Source organism: Cupressus sempervirens, chromosome 4 (assembly GCF_028749045.1).
Source record: "Cupressus sempervirens isolate cs-2001-9-10 chromosome 4, ASM2874904v1, whole genome shotgun sequence".
NCBI classification, from domain to species: Eukaryota; Viridiplantae; Streptophyta; class Pinopsida; order Cupressales; family Cupressaceae; genus Cupressus; species Cupressus sempervirens.
Window position 1 is genome coordinate 872,667,042 of NC_143121.1, and position 15,476 is coordinate 872,682,517.

The 15,476-nt window shown below is 34.3% G+C and overlaps 1 protein-coding gene across 3 annotated transcripts in view; it reads right to left on the minus strand.

Moving 5' to 3' along the window:
- Nucleotides 1-7,457: 7,457 nt before the first annotated feature.
- Nucleotides 7,458-15,476, minus strand: part of LOC149564182 (PITH domain protein (DUF1000)) — a 167,648-nt gene continuing 159,629 nt past the window's right edge. For 2 of the 3 annotated variants that reach the window (XM_089827244.1, XM_089827243.1), the window contains 3 exons: nucleotides 9,791-9,899; nucleotides 9,607-9,668; nucleotides 7,458-7,903 (listed from right to left, as the gene is read on the minus strand). In XM_089827244.1, coding sequence (XP_089683370.1) covers nucleotides 7,864-7,903; nucleotides 9,607-9,668; nucleotides 9,791-9,899 — 211 coding nt within the window. In that variant the 3' untranslated portion in view covers nucleotides 7,458-7,863. Of the gene's footprint in view, nucleotides 7,904-9,606; nucleotides 9,669-9,790; nucleotides 9,914-15,476 lie in introns of all 3 variants that reach the window. The other variant, XR_016364167.1, reaches the window with a different exon arrangement.

The following is a 15,476-nucleotide window of genomic DNA, read 5'->3' on the forward strand; positions in this document are numbered from 1 at the left end:
TATTGCATCTTACGAGGGAGTTGCCCATCTAAATGCAGAGGAAGATTGTAATTTGATAGTGGTCAATTGTGATCTCTCCAACTATTGGCACACTTGTCACTATTCACAGGGCGAATAAGATCCTTTTCAGAAGTAACTTCAGAATGATGAATCTGTTTACCAACATATTTTTAATTCATGTCACCATTATCTACTTTTTGTATGATGTGTCTTTCCAAGGTTTTCAAGCTCATATTGCCGCTAATCTCTTTCCTACACCGATGATGAAAACGTTGCTTCATATGATATAACTGTGCACATATACTTCTATCATTCTGTATGTTTGACCATATATTATAATCACCGTTAATGATAGTCTTTCTTTGAGAGATGTTGCTATCCGGTTACGTGATTTTTATATTGCTACATACTATCTATCTGAGATGTGCTTGATTAAGCTCAAGTCATGCATATATGCATTTCAAATAGTCGTAAACCAATATTATCATTGCATCTTGTCACCGCCAAACATATCGAACTCTAATGTTGCATACTCCAGACGTAGATACTCACGCTACATATAATAATATATCTTGTGCGATGGTTTTTCAAATAACTCTTAATGGTATGGAGTTATACATTGATTGAAAATCCATAAAGATATGGAGTACTCTATCTTTTAAGCTCACAAAAAGACAATATCTCCAATATAATTGCATATACCCAACTTATAAATACTGCATATGGTGCCTTCATTAGAAAAGTTGATTTCAGAGGTTTGTCGCTACTTGTGAACCTATGACCTTAATTCATTCACAATAGTTTCAATGAACGATTACATTTGCCATTTATCAAAACAAAGTTTTGAACTAAGCACTGCCAATTCGAACCTTTTAAACTTTCATCACCATATTCAGTGCTTGTTTTGATGGCACATTCTTTGTTCATAGATGGTGATATGTTGGCCCGACTGCCATTTTATAAATGTTTTTTGTTTAACATCTCTTCTGTGTTTTTTTAACTTTTGTTTTACATCTCAAGTTATGTCCATCATGACTGCTCAAGTATCACAAATTCCTACATCATATTTTAACTAGTTTCAACTCTAATGTTCAAACAATTTAAGAGGTGACCAATCATTTCTTCTATTATAGGCATCTGTGGTTAAACTATTGGGCTTTAAATTCTACATGTTGCTTTGTATTTTATTAGGCCTCAAATGCTATTATCGAAACTTCAACTTTATATCATGATTGCCAAATACATCTTCTCATTCTTGTACTACTTGTTGTTCAATATATATACCTCCAAATATGTAAATTCTAGTGTACTTTAGCACTATGGAGTCATCTCATTATCTAATGAAGAGTTCACACTTCTACTACGAATATGAATAGATGAAGTGTATGGTTGTCTTTTAATGCTATAATGTCATTTGAATTTAGATACCATGCATCCTCAAATCTTATGATCATTTGTTTATAATGATGTCTTTATCTAGTTATATATCCTTTATAGTTTTATCCTCTTTTTTATTTTCATCTAGTTAAGCATATGATAAACACAGGAGTTTAATTTATATCTTCAATGTGCCTTTGACATTGATGATCCTAATACTTGTAGTTATGTTTATGCACATTAAACACTTTGACATCAATGACAATATGTTCATCATCAGCCTCCAAATGAACTTAATTATTGCTTCTTCAAAGCATATAATAACCATAAAATCTTGTTACAACTTAAATGTGCTATAAATCTCCTTAAAAGCCTACTAAATCTAAATTTGTTTGTTATAACTATGTTACAAACCCCCTTGAAAGTCTACTATAAATGAAAATGAATTCCCCTTAAATCCTTAGCTTCATTTAACTTCACACAACTTATGTCCATACACTCCACAATCTTAACCCAAGGAAGGTGGTCCTTCTAGGGAGGTTTGCAATAAAGAACAATAAATCAATTTATTGTATTATATTTCTCTCCCAAAATGGTTCACCAAACCAAAAAGGGTCTATGATTGTCGATAAGCCATCACAAAATACTAAATTTATTTAGTGTTTGAGTGTAAAAACCCCAACTAGACCCAACTGTAATAGTGGTGCACAAACTTATTTTTCTATATTTGAAAATTTTATGAGATATACTTTGAAGTTCTACTTCTGAAATAAATGGAAGACAAGGAACAATGTTGCAAAATAACACACTCCCAAAATTCTCCACAGTTTATTAGCTAGAGTTGAAATAACAATTTTAACAGCTTCTTCTTGATTGCAATTTTTGAATGCTCCTAGTATGAGCCAAAAGGAAGGTGATGACTCTAGAATTGCATTGAATATTATTAATTAATGAAAAGATAGGAATTTTCAACACTTGTCAAATTCTGAAAGTCCAATCTTAATTAATGAAAAACCTAATTTGCAGGCGCATAACAATTGGCCCTGTCAATGGGGGGTAACATCCAGTATGCAACAAATGTCTATTAGTAGCCAACTTTCATAGGCTCACGTCCAACACAAAAGTCTCTTATTATGTCCTCAATGGCACATAGCCAACAACAGAGGTGACGTCCAGTGTATAGTCTGCAGCATGTGGATTGCATACATGGTCACAACCTTGTAGATAGTAGCTAACAGCCAATACAATTTGTTGATGATATGTGGTTCCCAACTGGACACATCACACGTATATCCAAGGCACAAAACGTTGCCAACAATATTCACAAACTCCCCTTGAATGCTGTGTTGTACTTTTATGGCAACCAATTCCCTTCAACAACTATCTCCTTCACCACAGTAATCATAGCTAAAGATTGTGACAAATGTTTACCTCAATACAAATGTCAAATAAGAACTCATAATTTCTTCAAACCCTAGCCAGATGAAATAAGTAAGAAGACATATAATTCTACATTATTCTTCTCCCTAGATATAGAAGATACAGTGGGAGAAAGTTGGCCAATTGTATACTTTAGCACAATTACCAAGAACTTCTCAATAGAGACCCATATACTTCAACAAGTGCTCCCAAGTCAGAAATCAGAAAAAACCACAAAGGCAAAAAAAGGAAATATATTTTCCAAGAATGCCTTTTCCAATAAATGAGCTTATTTATAAGCTTTTCGTTGGTCAAAGTTTCCTTAAAATTCCACTTCAGAAATTGTTGAGGTTTCCCAAAAATACTCAACACTAGAAACTTTACAACTCACTTTTTAAAAACATCTCTTAAAATCATAAACATTATTATAACAATGCAACTCAATGATTAATAAAAATAACAACTCATACAATTATTACTTTGTTAATTGCAGGTGATGACCAACTGTTGAAGCCAAAAATAGACTTACTAAAAATAGTAAGTCCACAACTAAGACCCCCAAAACACCATGTCATCTCACAAGGGTCACTATGATGAGCTAACTCCATCCACTATGTTGACTTGCCAAAATCGAGGACATTACAATCCTCCCTCCCCAAGATTGCTTGTCCTTAAGCAATCCAGCAATACAGTGAACTTCAACCTCCACTTGGATCCCAAATGAAGAACTGCATGACATCCTTGTTGACACTGAACCAATTGCAAACTAACATCATCAAGACCATCAACATCGCCTGCAACATAGTGTAAAAGTCAGAGCATCACTAGAAGACTACACTAGAAATCTCAACATGCTCTTCTTCTTGGTCACCACCCACATAATATATATTGGAGTGGAATCCTGATCATCTCCAACAAGCCTAAGAAAAGACATAGCTACAGTAGGACCATATGCACTCATGCCAATTGTATCAACAATAGGTGTAGCCACGACAAAATTTGTCGACATTGGAACATCGCCAACAGCCGCAACAAAAAATTAAACCAAATCTGTAGATGGTGAAAATAGAGTCCAACTCCACTCAGGTAAGTGATCAACCTCAACCTCAAACAACAGATTGTCATAAGACAATGCTACATCCATGTCAAACATAGGATTGTGCATGAAGTGAACCTGACCACTATGCTAATCTAGCCTTGCCTCAACATTACTCATCTCATCATCAATGACATGTGCGTTATCATTAGAACACACATCAACAACCGCATGCATATCGCTAGACTCCTCAACAAATGGCCCAATTGACACAAAAGTAGTTATGGATATGGTTATATCATCGCATGCTTCTACTCCCTCTATCACTACATTGTTATCAAATGCATAATCCTAGGAACTCATGCCAACAACTGCATCATCCGACTCAAACCAACATGAATTCTCATCACTCCACCACAACTATGCCCTTCTCATGTGAAATCTCATAAGAAATGTCCCACGCATCTGTAACTGCAACTATATCATCACATTCGCTCTTTGAAAAAACGATATCATGCTCTACTCAAATCTCAGATTCAAAATTAGTTAGTTATTCTTTTGTGATTTTGATTTAGCTCATTCACCATCACATCCAACTGTTTCACAATACCTTATATCTCATATTCTCCATCCCTAGGCAGAGAAGTACGCCCATTGCGAGTATAATGAATACGAAACCTCTTGTTACCATCTATAACGCTGAAAACAGAATCTCTAAAACAAAGCACCAATCAAACTAAGCCCAATTCCTGCAGGCTGGCAAGAAACCACTCTGATACCACTGTAAAAACCCCAGCTAGACCCAACTGTAATACTAGTGCACACACTAATTTTTATATATTTGAAATTTTTTTGATATACACTTTGAAATTCTAATTCTGAAATAAATGAAAGGCAAAGAACAACATTGCAAAATAACACTCCCAAAATTTTTGCACACTTTAATAGAGTTGAAATAACAATTTTAACATCTTCTTGATTGCAATTTTTTTAATACTCCTAGTATGAGCCTTAAGGAAGGTGATGACTTCAGAATTGCATCGAACATTATTAATTAAAGAAAAGATAGGAATTTTTGAAATTAATGAAAAACCTGATTTGTTGGAGCATAACAGACAAACCTATCAATGGGAATTGACGTCCAGTATGCAACAAATGTTTGTTAGTATCCAACTTCCATAGGCTCACATCCATCACTGAAGTCTCTTATTATGTCCTCAATGGCACATAGTCGGCAACAGGGGTGACGTCCAGTGTATAGTCTGCAGCATTTGGGTTGCATACGTGGTCAGGCCACAGCTAACAACTAATACAACTTGCTAATGATATGTGGTACCCAATTGGACACAAACGACACATGTATCCAAGGCACAAAACACTGCCAGCAATATTCACAAACAAACTCCCCTTGAATGCTAAGTGGTGTACTTCTATGGCAGTCAATTCCCTTCAACAACTATCTCCTTCACCACAATCATCATAGTAGGAGATTGTGACAGATGTTTACCTCAGCACAAATATCAAATAAGAACTCAAAATTTCTTCAAACCCTAGCCAAATGAAATGAGTAAGAAGACATATAATTCTAGATTATTCTTCTCCCTAGATATAGATGATACAATGCGAAAAAGTTGGCCAATTGTATACTTTAGCACAATTGCCAAGAACTTCTTAGTCGAAACCCTTATACTTCAGCAAGGGCTCCCAAGTCAGAAATCAAAAAAGTCACAAAGGCACAAAAAGAAAATATATTTTTGAGGCATGCCTTTCCCACTAAATGAGGTCTTATTTATAGGCTTCTCGTTGGCCAAAGTTTCTTTAAAACTCCACTTTAAAAATTCAAGAAGTTTCCCAAAAGAACTCAACACTAGAAACTTTCAAATTTGTTTTTTAGAAACATCTCTTAAAGTCATTATTATAATAATATAAACATTATTATAATAATGCAACTCAATGATTAATAAAAACAAGAGCTCATGCAATTATCACTTTATTAACTGCAAGTGACCACCAACTGTTGAAGCCACCCACTGCACTTTAGTAAGTCCACAACTAAGACCCACAAAACACCATGTCAACTAACAAGGGTTGTTATGATGAGCTAACTCCATCCACTGTGTTGACCTACCAAAATTGAGGATTTGAGCACCATACATGAATATAGTCAACCAGCACAAAAAGGTCAACATTTTAACTTACAAATCCAATAAAACATATATTTGCATTTGACAATAACAAATATAATGATTAATCTTTAATCTTGCTCCATTTTCCGTAGCACTTTGATTCTCTTTCAACATCATGACAACAATAGTCCTTCACACTGATTACACTACGAAACATTTCTATATAATATATAATGTCATATTTCCCCAAAAAATGCTTCAACTAATTGTGATATATAGATGTAACCATTTTCCATCCTCTAATTCAAAGCCTTATATAATGAAATTGCTTGTAAGGTTGAGGAACAATAATCTACTTCCCTGCATATATGCCACCTAACCCATATTTTTTCAAGATGTATTTAGCTTCTCATTTTCATAGTTTTATGAATAGAGATTCAATTATAACTCTTTGAAAACCATTTCTTAGTAATTACTACTTTCTATTATTTTCATTTTAATTTGATTTAGTGAGAACCAATGAAAGCCTAATGCCACTTCTTGTTCTTCGATGAATCAATTAAAAATGAGCAAGATATTTTGGGTGAGCAATATTAACATGAGTGAAAAATGGGTGTACCTACTCGCTTAAAGATAGTACAAGAGCATTGTATTAAATAATCCCACAAAGAGGTTTGCATCTCTTGATCTCAACTCAATTATAAACAAATTGTTTGTAGTGAAATGGTTTTCTCCTCTTCTATAATACCTTAAACATTAAAATCTAAAAGTTAATAATGATGAATATTCAAATTGATTATAAGAAAAATATTCATTCTAGATATTACAAATCAGTAGACCTCCCTAACACCCTTTGGATTATTAACAAGGTTATGGCTTTGGTGCTTTTATTTTGTAAATAATAATGTGCTAGGAAACAAATGAGAGCACATTGAAGGCTTTTAGGCATTATATGATTTGTTTATTTCACCTACCCTTGTCATCTCCAATTTAAGTATCACCTTCATCTTTAGTTTGTTATTAATAGAAAAACAGGTTTCAAGGACCCGAAACCCTTTACTTATTAGATCTAAAGATATATGCATTACCAGTCCAAGAGGAAAAAAACAAAAACAAAGAAACAACAGCAAACCAGGGGAAAAAAGGCCAAACATCATATTCATCTTCAGTTCTCTATGCTATTATGTAGTGATTTCATCACAAGCAAACTCAACTACTTAAATAGAACTAGATCATTATTCCTTTAAAATTGTATAAGTATTATTTTGCACTTATTAACAGTTATAAAAGATACCTCCAACGGTAACCCTTTACACTGACATGAGCTCTCAAATTACGAGTTATTATGCGCAGAATTTAGGCTTAGCATTTATTTCTTTAGAAAGAAGTTGAGAAAAAGATTGTGTTTATTCAACAAGTCAACCCTTTTCGTAAGCTCTATTGGACTAGAGCATATTAATAGTTGAGACATGGATAAACCAGGAAGCAAGCAATAAATCAAAATTAAGGCATTTTCTTTAATCTATATAATAATTAATAATTAATAAAAGCGACCTACTAAGACCTCTAAAATCACCATAAAAATTCAGAATGTCACACCAAAAGAAGAGAAACATGTAAAAGCCCCTGATTTTGTCGTTCGAGTTATTTTCTGAAAGAAACATCGCTCCTAATTTTCAAATCATAAATTTCATTCCAAATTACCATTTACTAAAGAAGTGTCTTACTTTCAATCAGGAATTGCTGGATCCAACTACTACTGAACATCCTGGATGTTAGGTCCATATGTCTCTCTGAAACATTAGTCTTGTTGTGGGGCAGAGTTGACATTTTAGCTTTAGACAGAACAACTAAAGTAGAAGACATGGCGACATAATTATCGTCCCATCTTTGTCACGCCATTTATCAAAGCACTTTTGAACTACCTCCAGTTTCTGATGGAAGTCTGCAAAATGTAGAAAAATCTTGTCAAGCTACGGAAATTGTTGAAAAATGTAATTTAAGTTACTTTGAAAAAGGAGATGTGTTTCAATTTAAAAGTCCACAAAAAGCAAGCATACCTCTCAAGGATGTACAGGCTACTGTTAAATAAAACAAAACAAATTACAGCATTTGTATAGTACTGCCAAAAGCTCTATAATGGTGTCTTCAGAGTTGGTGAAAACTGAAAACAGTGCAAACCTAGGATAGATCTGTTCAAGTACCAATGACAGTTCTGATAACATGTAATCTACAGATTGTGTAAGCCATATGGGCCACCTTGTCTAGTAGCCAATGGAAATCCATAACACAGCTTTTAAATCGTATTCAACATCCATCTTCAACGTATATTACAAATAACAAGACATACAAGTGAACGTCCCTCAAATATGGATTTTGTGATAAGGCTGTCATTGATACCTTTTGTAAGGGGACTCATACATGTACATGTGGAAAAATCATTAAACACTGATGCCGCAAATAGACACATAAAATTTAAATTTGAAATCATTAAATTATAATCTGAAGAAAAAGAAGACGATTCTAGAATTCAATTGAGTTAGTCTAGACCTTATATTTACCAGTTAATCTTGCTAATCTCTTGGCATCTTCCAACCTCGAAATTTCTTTACTTCAAGGGAGACTAGCACTGCAGATAAACCTAGTAACCCATAGGGAGGTAATGATCAGTTGTTACTGATATCAATAATTTTTTTCAAGGCACCTAGAAGACTTTCCTACCATGGTATTATAGAGGTAGAATATAAGGATCACTTGTAGATAACACTCAAGGCGAACACTGATATGGTGTATGAGGCCCACTTTGTAAATGTCCACAAGAGGACATACTTCCAATGACTTTATATCTCTCCAAATCTTGTACACCTTATGACCAAGCTAGAGAAAATATCACCTTGTCTGTCCATCAGCTCTTGAAATACATTGTTATTCTGACATGCTATAAATAATCAGTTGTGAGCTAAGGATTCGGTCCACATTCATGGGTCAAACAAGGACAGTAGCGTCCTATATCAAGAATAGATAAATGTCATTATTTTGCTAAGTTGCCAGCTCGGATTCAGGTTTGAAATTCATTCAGGGGTGGATTTGAATTCATTTTGGGTTTGTCCGTACAAAAACATGTGTGTGTGTGTAGATGCAGCAGCAAATGAGTTCATACACCGCTATGCTAATAGCAAAGCAACATAGGAAACTACACCACCATATATATTAATGTTTTAATCCAAATGACCTATGTTTACCTTTTATACCTTTTTAGTGGTCTATTTCAGGGTGGAGGATCAAATAGACTAAATTAGACTAGAAAACTTCAAAAAAAATCAAAAAATCAAAAAATGAGTTTTTAATGCAAAATTCTTGCTGGGTCCTGCCACTGCGTTTCAAATTGCCTAAATCCAACCTAGGTCCGTCTCACAGTCTTTGGGTTGAATTTGACCACCCGCAGCAGACTTTAGAGAGAATTTGAACAGGACCAGACTTTGGTCAAAACTGAACCAGACTTTGCTGCCTCCAGGAATGTATCTGGTAACTGAGTTATGTTGTCCAAGAACCATCCAATAATTTCTCTCAAATGCATGTTCAGCAAGACAAATAACACAACACCACAAAAAGATAATAACCTGCTGCTACCAAAGCATTGTAACCTACTTGTGATCAGATGGATTCGGTAGTGCTTCATAAACAATATTTGCAACAACATCCCTCTTTATCTGCATACATGTTATTTTTATAGTCAATTAAACTCAGAACCAACATTCAGTAAAGTATACAATCAAATTGCACTAATATAAATTTGCTATATTCAAGGATTTGGTTAAGTTTCCAAATATACCTGAGTAGCTTCACCACGTAACCCAATGTAATATATTTGAGTTCTTTCAGCTCCAAAGTTTTCAGGGAAATGCAAAGTGAGATTTGCCACACCCTGAAATCGAGAATACCTGCCAAAAAAAAACTGATGCCAGTCAAATTAAGGACCATTTGTTTCTGAGACAAATAAAAAAACATAATGCTGCACAGCATAGATGAAGCACGTTATTAGCAAAAATAAAATCTGATTGACTTAAGGAGTGTGTTGATGTTTTGTAGCTTCAGTCAGATAAATTCTATATTGAAAAGATATATATATATATATATATATAAGGAAATCATTTGTAGTTGTTAAGGGTTGAGACATGTGGGCTCATGGAGATTTCTATTCATATCCCTCATAATGCAGATATGATCCCAAGGAAAGTCATCGAAATCACTGTAAGTTCTGCCATTTGGAGCTCAGTGACTACAATTATCAGATTCAGAATTACAAATCAATATTCAGTATTTATCAATATTGAATTGTCATTTCATATACATTTGCAGAAATCCTACTTCTTCAACATGGTATCAAAGCCTAGTTCCTTCCATAAAGCTGAACAGTTTGAAGGTAGATCTACAGTACTGTTAAATATGGAAGAAGACTGTGCCATCAGGTGCATATGAAGGCATAAGTAAATGCTGTGAATGAGACATGCACCCTCAAGCCTTGTATACAAATCAGATACAAGCAGCGGTTTGTTTTGAAAGAGCAGAAATTAAACTGAATAAATTATATGCCACATCAGACATATTGGTATAAGTCTGAAGTAAATGAACAACAATAAGGCATAGCATAAATTCCTCAAATAGAATTAGGGCTTGGGAGAACACATTCATGAAAGCATAAACAACGTGAATGCCAAGTCATTGTGAATTTCCAGTGAAGAATAATGACATGCATATATATCAAGCAATGAGGATATAATAGTGACAACATTGAATATGATACAAAGATAATTATTATTGGTGCAGCGTTGAATAATATACAACATATACAGGAACTGTACAGCATTTGAACTACATATGATGTTTACAACATATCACAAGACTTTCACCAGCGAATCAATGATTGGGGGAAACAAAAGACGGATGACAGTTCCAAAGAACTTCTACATATATGTCACTGAATATAATGTTTGATAAACAAGTTCCAGAAAGCGTAATGACATGATGCTCTTTTACGAAGATATCCGAACAAGACTGGAAACGTGGAAGGTACCAAAGGCAGTGAACAAAACAGGAAGAAAGGGTGACCAGTTTATGAGGAGGACCAACCATTTTTATTGGCTCCCTTACCACAGATGTGATCTGAGGTAACAAAGATTGTGATCAGACTATGAATAAGGATCAGGGACGTGTTAGGATCTGCCCCTTAAGTGTTCTGGCACATTTACCGCGAAGACGTATAAACTCTGACTTTTCATTGGTTCAAAATCAGAAAAAGGGAGAGTGACATAAGCAAAGGTGACCGACAAGATTATGGGGACGAGATATAAAGAAAAAGAAACAAACCTAGCGGAGGAAGCAATGTCATCAGGCAAGAAATGGAAATTATGCAGCATATCCACAGAAGACCAAAAGGGAGGAACAAATTTAATAAACCAAAATAATCATCTACTTCATCACTTGAAGATTATGAATTTAGTCTATTTGGCTATGATTGCCGACATAGTAAAGTTTGAAATCCTTATAATGCGTATTGTGTACACTATTCAAATGGATGAGAATTTGAATACCTTGTTACCAATAATACATCTGACAGTTCATTGGTGATGGGAATGAACATAATTCAGAAGTTGCTCAGTTAATCAATGATTATAGATGTATAATAAATCTCATAAGGATAGTGGCTATACCATTACAACCAACAAGTGTGCAATGGAGCAGGGAATCCTTGGTAATAATGACTTATTCAGGAAACAATGACTCAATAGAAGAAGTCTTCTATAGGGCATTATCCTTTGACTACATAAGATAAGTATTCTCTTTTGAGTACAAATTCTAAGTATTGTATTCCTGATATAGTAAATATTTCTTACTTGTATTTCTATATGTACTATAAGAGCTATTTGCCTTGATCTTTTCTTTTTTCTCCGGGTATGTTCTTGCAGGAAAAGGAAGATTGATATCAGATTCAGAGGGAGTCTAACACTTAATCAGAGGCAACAGTGGATAAGGAGCTCAAAAGATTGATACTCATAAGGAGTTCGAAAATCCATGTGTGTGACTTGTATGATTTTGATGGGCCTGCCTGCTGTATACATCATGAGGAAGTGACGACTTCCAAATGACCGCAAATCTTAAGAGCTTTTCCAACAACTTTCAAACTAACCAACATGCAATAGATATTATAACATTAAAGGAAAGCAAATGAAACATCCACAACACGCAATACAAGAACACCAAGATTTTTATCATGGAAACCCTTTGGTTAGAGGGATAAACCATGATGGGAATTAGCACCCACAATGTCTCCTACTGCAGCCTTAATTACTGATGCGCAAGTATAATAGCGGGAGGTGGGGGCGGATGCTTCCCCGAAGCATAGGCACAAGCAAAGGTGGACCAATGCAGAGGCTTAAGGAGATTATGTTACTGTATTTATTCCTACGAATATTTATGCCTGCAAATATTTATTCCTGCCAACATTTATGCCTACAAATATTTATTTCGTAATATGATATTTATTCCTGTGAATAGTTATACCTGCAAATATTTATGTGTGCCAATATAAGAGGCTTAAAGCTTAAGGATATGTCTCCATTATACTTATATTTACTAATGGATATTTAGAATTGATGGCACGATGTGAATGAGTTTCTAATATTTATAAATTTATATAAAATGGAAGGGATATTAACCTGATTATATTATTTATTAATTATTTACATTTCTAATATTATAATATTATATATTATTCTATTAATAATAGATTATATTATATTATTTAATAATTATTCCAATATTATATTTAGTATTGTATTATTATTCATTTAATCCTTGGAATCGTAAACATAGACGTATATAATATGTCTTATTTAAATATTTATGAACTATCCATTGACATTTAATACTTGTCTTGATCATTAATGAAGTATTATCTGCATATTTTTGTATGTGTGTGTGCACGTGCACACCCGAAAACATCCACCACCAACTCGCCCCCCCACACACACACACACACACAAAAATGAAAAAGAATCTCATGGATCCATGCACCCAATTCTCGTGCCCGCAACTGTATCCACACCCAAATCGGTATTCTAGACTGCAGCAATAAGATTTGCCCATATAAAAGCATAACATAACCTTGTTAGGAGTATACCCAGTTAAAAGTACTTATAGCCCCATTAAAAGCTATTAGAAAAGCCCTGTTAATACCTATCCAGTTAAGCGATTTAGAGACACCTTATGAAAGCCACCTAGTTAGAGGATTTAATCTTCATACCTATTAGAATCCTTCTTTCTATGTTAGGAGTAACCCTATTAAGGGATTTACCCTGAAACCTTTTAGAATTTTCCTAAAGTACTAACTCAAATGATGATTTAACAGTCGCATTCACTGCTTGACAGGTCCACTACTGTTCTTCTCAATGCATTGGTCTGATATGCTTCAACAACAGTCCAAAAGCTCTCCCCTTACTGCACAACTCATATTACAGTTTACACCTCCTTCTACAAACCTTTTTCAATGTCAGTGGAAAGCCTAAAAATGTTACCAAAGTCTGCCTTCAAAACTATTAGGGCCCGTTTGGTTGATGGAATAGGAATAGAAAAATTGGAATACGATTTTTATTTTCTGTTTGGTTCATCACTTGGAATAGGGAATAGGAATACATATTGCCATTTTGCCTCTAAAATGAGCTTATACCCATTCCAAAAAATAGCTGTTATTGGAATAGTCATTGTTATTCCCAATATTACATGCCTATTCTCCATTCCTATGCCCATGGCCAAACAGGCCCTTAAATCATGTGAGCAAGCACACCAATTCCTTATTTTGAACTCTCTCATGTCAGCCCTAAAAAGCTCAACAAGAAATTAAATCATCCTTTGACTTTTACTACAATTTACCGATTTGATCAAACTTACTCAGTCGGTACCCTATTCTAACCAATATCATTGGTTATCTTCTTGTACTACAAACTAGCTGATGTGATTCCAAACATAGATTGATACGCATAACCTAAAACCACTAAAATCTTCATCATTAATCATATGTTCCACAATTGACTGTCTTGTCACAGACCCATTGAACACTTAGTAACTTTGTCTATTCAATCCAATCCACTACCAATATGGTTGATCCAGCACTTCCACTATACTTTTTGCCAGCAATGATGAAACTACTTCAACACTCTATGCTCTCTGACTTAATCATCTTCATCATCATGCGAACACAGTGACTAGATCCCAATTACTTGTTGCACCCATGTTGTTTTTAGGTTACTTATTGTTGTGAGGTTTTCACATCACCACCCCAAAAGATTTTGGGGACGCCCTTCTTTTTCAGTTGCCTTAGCAAGATTTGGAATTGCGCAAGGGTTTTTAATTTGAAAATTTTATACCTTGGATGTCTTTGGGCCAAGAGGGATTTGATTTTGTTTTTTTTCACCTAATGCAAAATTTGATTTTTCGGAACGTGTAATTTTATCCTTAGGCCAAACAAAATTTTAAAAAAACATTTTTTTGATAGTTAAAACAAATACTTGGCAGGATAAAATTGCAAATTTTTGAACTTAAATGAATTTTTGAAAATTTGAAATAATTGTATAAGCTTGAGCATTTTCAAAACGAATTTGTTAGATTTAGTCATTTCAGAGAATCTTGAATTTTTTGGTGAAAAAGAAAATTTTTGATAGTAAAATTGAAATTGGAGTTTGAATTTTGACTGCTAGGAAAAGGATTTATTTTGTTAAAAAAAAGATTGGAATTGGATTAAATTGCAAATTCGCATTAATTTGGTTGAAATTTTTGCCTAGAGGATTTTAGAAATGTTTAAGGAAATTGGTAATTTGGAATTTAAAATTGATTTTGGCTTGCTAAATTCGATTTTAATGATATTTTAATTGCCAAAACATTATTAAATGAAAATTTTGGCATTTCCTAAGTTTACCTTGTTTCTATTTTGCAATTTCTGATCAAAACTAGCAATTAAATACGTCAATTTCACTATAAGGCTAAGTAATTTTAATGTTGCATTTAAATCTGGGCCATTAATTAAGGGACTAACACAATTTGTTTTCTCTCTAAGTAGGTCAGCCCACTTGGAGAGGCAAAAAGTGTGGTATAAGAGGGGCTTACCCTCTTATTTTCTCATTCCTTTTTCCTCCACCTCTTTGGGTGCGTGATTTTCTTCTAAGGAAGGCAAATTTCCAGCTTGGGCAATTTTTGGGGCGGATTTTTCCATTTCTTAGCAGCTTTTTTTCTTCTTCTTGCTTGGGTGAATTTCTGCCAGAGGGTGATTTCTAGAGCAGATCTGATTATTTTCTAGCTTGGCCGATTTTTTTGAGGTCTCATATCTCCATCCTTTGCAGCGATTTCTCCTTCCAGAATTGGGCAATTTTTTTTGGTGAAGAGGCGATGTGATTTAAGGTCAAAATTCAATGGCATGGGCAGATTTTGCAAGGTTGGTGAATTTTGACTTTTCCTAGGACATCATA